The sequence below is a fragment of the Brachyhypopomus gauderio genome, chromosome 4 (genome assembly GCF_052324685.1).
Source record: "Brachyhypopomus gauderio isolate BG-103 chromosome 4, BGAUD_0.2, whole genome shotgun sequence".
Taxonomy (NCBI): domain Eukaryota; kingdom Metazoa; phylum Chordata; class Actinopteri; order Gymnotiformes; family Hypopomidae; genus Brachyhypopomus; species Brachyhypopomus gauderio.
In genome coordinates, this window is record NC_135214.1 from 33998454 (window position 1) to 34001844 (window position 3391).

The 3391-nt window shown below is 40.1% G+C and overlaps 1 protein-coding gene across 2 annotated transcripts in view; it reads left to right on the forward strand.

Annotated features, from left to right (window-relative positions):
* The window catches only part of pgm5 (phosphoglucomutase 5), an 18332-nt gene extending 15280 nt beyond the window's left edge, over nucleotides 1-3052 (forward strand). For both annotated transcript variants that reach the window (XM_077004168.1, XM_077004169.1), the window contains one exon: nucleotides 1604-3052. In XM_077004168.1, coding sequence (XP_076860283.1) covers nucleotides 1604-1693 — 90 coding nt within the window. In that variant the 3' untranslated portion in view covers nucleotides 1694-3052. The remainder of the gene's footprint in view (nucleotides 1-1603) is intronic.
* Nucleotides 3053-3391: the final 339 nt, after the last annotated feature.

Consider the following 3391-nt stretch of genomic DNA (forward strand, 5'->3'; position numbering starts at 1 on the left):
AAGATTCATAGCTCAGGTATATGCAGTTTCTGATTTTTTCAAACAAAGAAACCTGTTCAATGTTTAAGTTTCACAAAAGCAAACTTAGAAATATAGTATATAGTATTACTACAGAGATGCACCTCTTTAAGAAACTTTATATAAGTATCACTGATCAACATTTAGCCATACATAATGGAGTAAGGGTAATGTCATTACTACCATTGCCCCATTTAAGTACGTGTTTTGATGCTGTGTGCTTTCGTTGCTAATGACAGTAATGACAAGATATCTTTTCATACCAAGACATACAATCACTTGTTCATAAGTCCGTTTATTGAAGCTGTAACTGATATTGTTGTGTCTTCATTTCCTCACTGAAGACATTATTTTTAACTGGAACCTAATTAATAATTGGTAATAATAAACCTAATAATAAACCAGAATATTATAATTTACAAATGACCACTAGACAAATAAAATATAGTACATAGTTAAATAAATATTTATAAAATAAGAAAGAAACACCTACAACATTTTTTTTGCTCTGTTATGAACGGTGAACAGTCCGAAATGTCATACTTCCCTCCTATTCAGTACGCCAAAGCAGTACGAGATAACGGGTAGTATGTCCGAGGTTATGAAAACTGCCAATTCGCCTTCTGAAAGAACGAGCTGCATTAACGGTTGAGCAGAACGTGCTGCATTGAACTCTAGTGCCTACTGCTTAACTACGACATTACAGATTCAACCTAGCAGTGTGCAGAACTAGGGCTCAATCCGAAATGTCGTACGTAAGCAGTATGCCCTAGATTTCAATGCATTATGTGCTGCTCAACCGTTAACGCAGTATGTTCTTTCAGTAGGCGACTGGCCCATATGCATACAACCTCAGACATAGTACATCTGCCATTTTACCTATGACTTAGCACATGATCATAGTTAAACGCTCCAGTTGAATCATGGGATAGGACAGTGTGCTGATATCACATACTTAAAAACGGCTCCTGATTCAGTAGGCCATCCGGGAACTTTTCGCTTACTGTTTAATGCCTACTATGTATTCGGACACACTACACTTTATTGCATATTGATTTGGGATACTGAATAGGGAAGTACGGCATTTCGGACGGAGGCAAGACAAGTGAACCTGCCTGAAATAAGGGCATAAAAGAAGGAGGCTCCCTTGGCACAAGTGGTTAATAATGAGGTGATTGGAGCAGGGTAGGTGTGGGCGGGGTGTCTTTGGCAGTGGGCGTATCCCTCGGAATGGCTATTGTACACTGGTTAATTTGACTGGAATTTGATACTGGTGTATGATCTTGTGGTGGTTTTATCAGCATCTATTACCCCCAAACCACTCCACTAGCCAAGAGATCATGCCAATATAAACCAGACTGATTAAAGAACAACCTTAGGTGCTCTGAGAGCACAGAATGACTAAGCAATCAAAGGGCATTCAGACGCACAGAGTAATGTTGTGTTACAGGTACTGTTCGCCCTTGTTTCACACCACACATGCATGAGTGGGCGACATGGATGGAAGTGGAAGACCTACTGTGTCTGTACCAACGTTGGTCCTCCATCGGTCACACTAATCCCCTGTTTTCTTGTTGTCGTGCAGGTCGTGCTGGGACCTCTTATTGCTATCGCCCTGAAGATCTCAGACATCCACGAGCGGACCGGCCGCAGGGGCCCCACTGTGATCACCTGAGCTGGGTGTAGTGATGCACACTGGGGACCAAACGCAGGACAGCTTCCCTCTGGGACTCTGTCTCCACGTCTTCACCACCTAGCCGTTACTTTCCCCGTGCTGCAGACAACGACTGTACAACTCTCGCATTGCACAACTTCTCATTGGCATATTTACACCGTTTATGGATATTGCTGCTGTTTCGCAGACTAAACAACATCCCTCTCTCCTTCTTTCTTCATCCTGCCTTTAATTCCCCTCATCTATTTTCTCTATCTTTCTTTCTCACGGGCTCTTTCTCTCCCTCTGGTTCTCTCACAGAGAGAGAGAGATAGAGGATCAATTCTTCTCTTTAAAGCTTCTGTTGCACACGCAGGCTACCTAACTGGCACACACCAAAACCAGGAGTAGAACCATTTGTGCATTTTATTACCCACAATGCCACATTCACACTGCATTTTTTTGTTTTCATGAACCCCCAACATTCTGGAGATTTAAGTGCTGGGAGTGGAAGAACACACTCTTTGGTTTTCAAGGTGCTTCTGTTTACATAGAAACATTTGTGATTTTTGCACTTGGGCACTTCCTCCTGTTGCATATCAATGTAATACACATAAACATTTACTAATATTGCATATAAACATTTACTATGGAAGAATGTGGATGCCTTCTGAGTTCACAAGAATGCAGCGTGGTTTCAGCAGGTTGCTGGCTGTGTGTGCGTTCATCTGGAGCTCTGGCCATGAAGGTGAAGACTAAGGTCTCTCCATGTCCCCAATCTGGTTTCACAGCAAATGATACAAGATCGACTGTTCCATGAAATGAAAGAGTACATTTTCATTCGAAAGTGCCAGTCTATCCAAATGTCCCCCTAAAACACCAGTTCAGAGGGGGAGTTTGTCATCTGTAGACCATGCAGTGTGAAAGAGACATTTGATAATTATGTGCACAGCTGTATGCTGTAAAAGGGATAGGATGTAATAATTTAAGGTCAGTATGTTGGCATATATCGGTGTGGTGTCACTGGAGTTTGTTACCAAAGTGTTTAAAAGAAAAATGCATTCAGTATCAAAAATATGAGGGAGCAATGTTTTCACCCACTTCATGATAAGAATATAGGAATATAATTCATGAATCCTTGCAAAATGTAGAATTAGGGTCCAACATGCAATGTGTTTTCTTTAATGCATGTTTTTGTTGATGTTATTTTGCAGCTTGTGACTTGCTAACACTGGTTTTATTCTGCAGGACTGTCACTACCACTTTTTGAAATGTGAAAAATTTAACTTTCAGATGAAGACGAAATGAAAAGCAGAAATAAACGCAGCTTTTGAATCTGTTCAACGTTTAAAGAAAATAAAAAAGCAAATTGCAAAACTAGTGCCAATGTATTTTTGTATCCTATTTTTTGCTTAAATAAACTCATTTGTGTGTATTGTAATCCACTGTTTAAACACATCGGAGACTCAGACAGCTCCAGGCTAGTTTGTTGAGTTTGTATTTATACTAAATATTTTCAGTAGAATATCCCAGTTGAAAGTGGAATTTTGCCCAAACCTGTGCAAAAACATAAAGTATTTGGGATGGCAGATTTAAAGCCTTGTTGATTCAAAGTCTGGACAATGAGACTGCAGACATAATATAACTGACACAACCTACCAATGCAAAATAGACATGAACAAGTCTTCAGTATACCAACACAAAGACACTTTGTGTGTG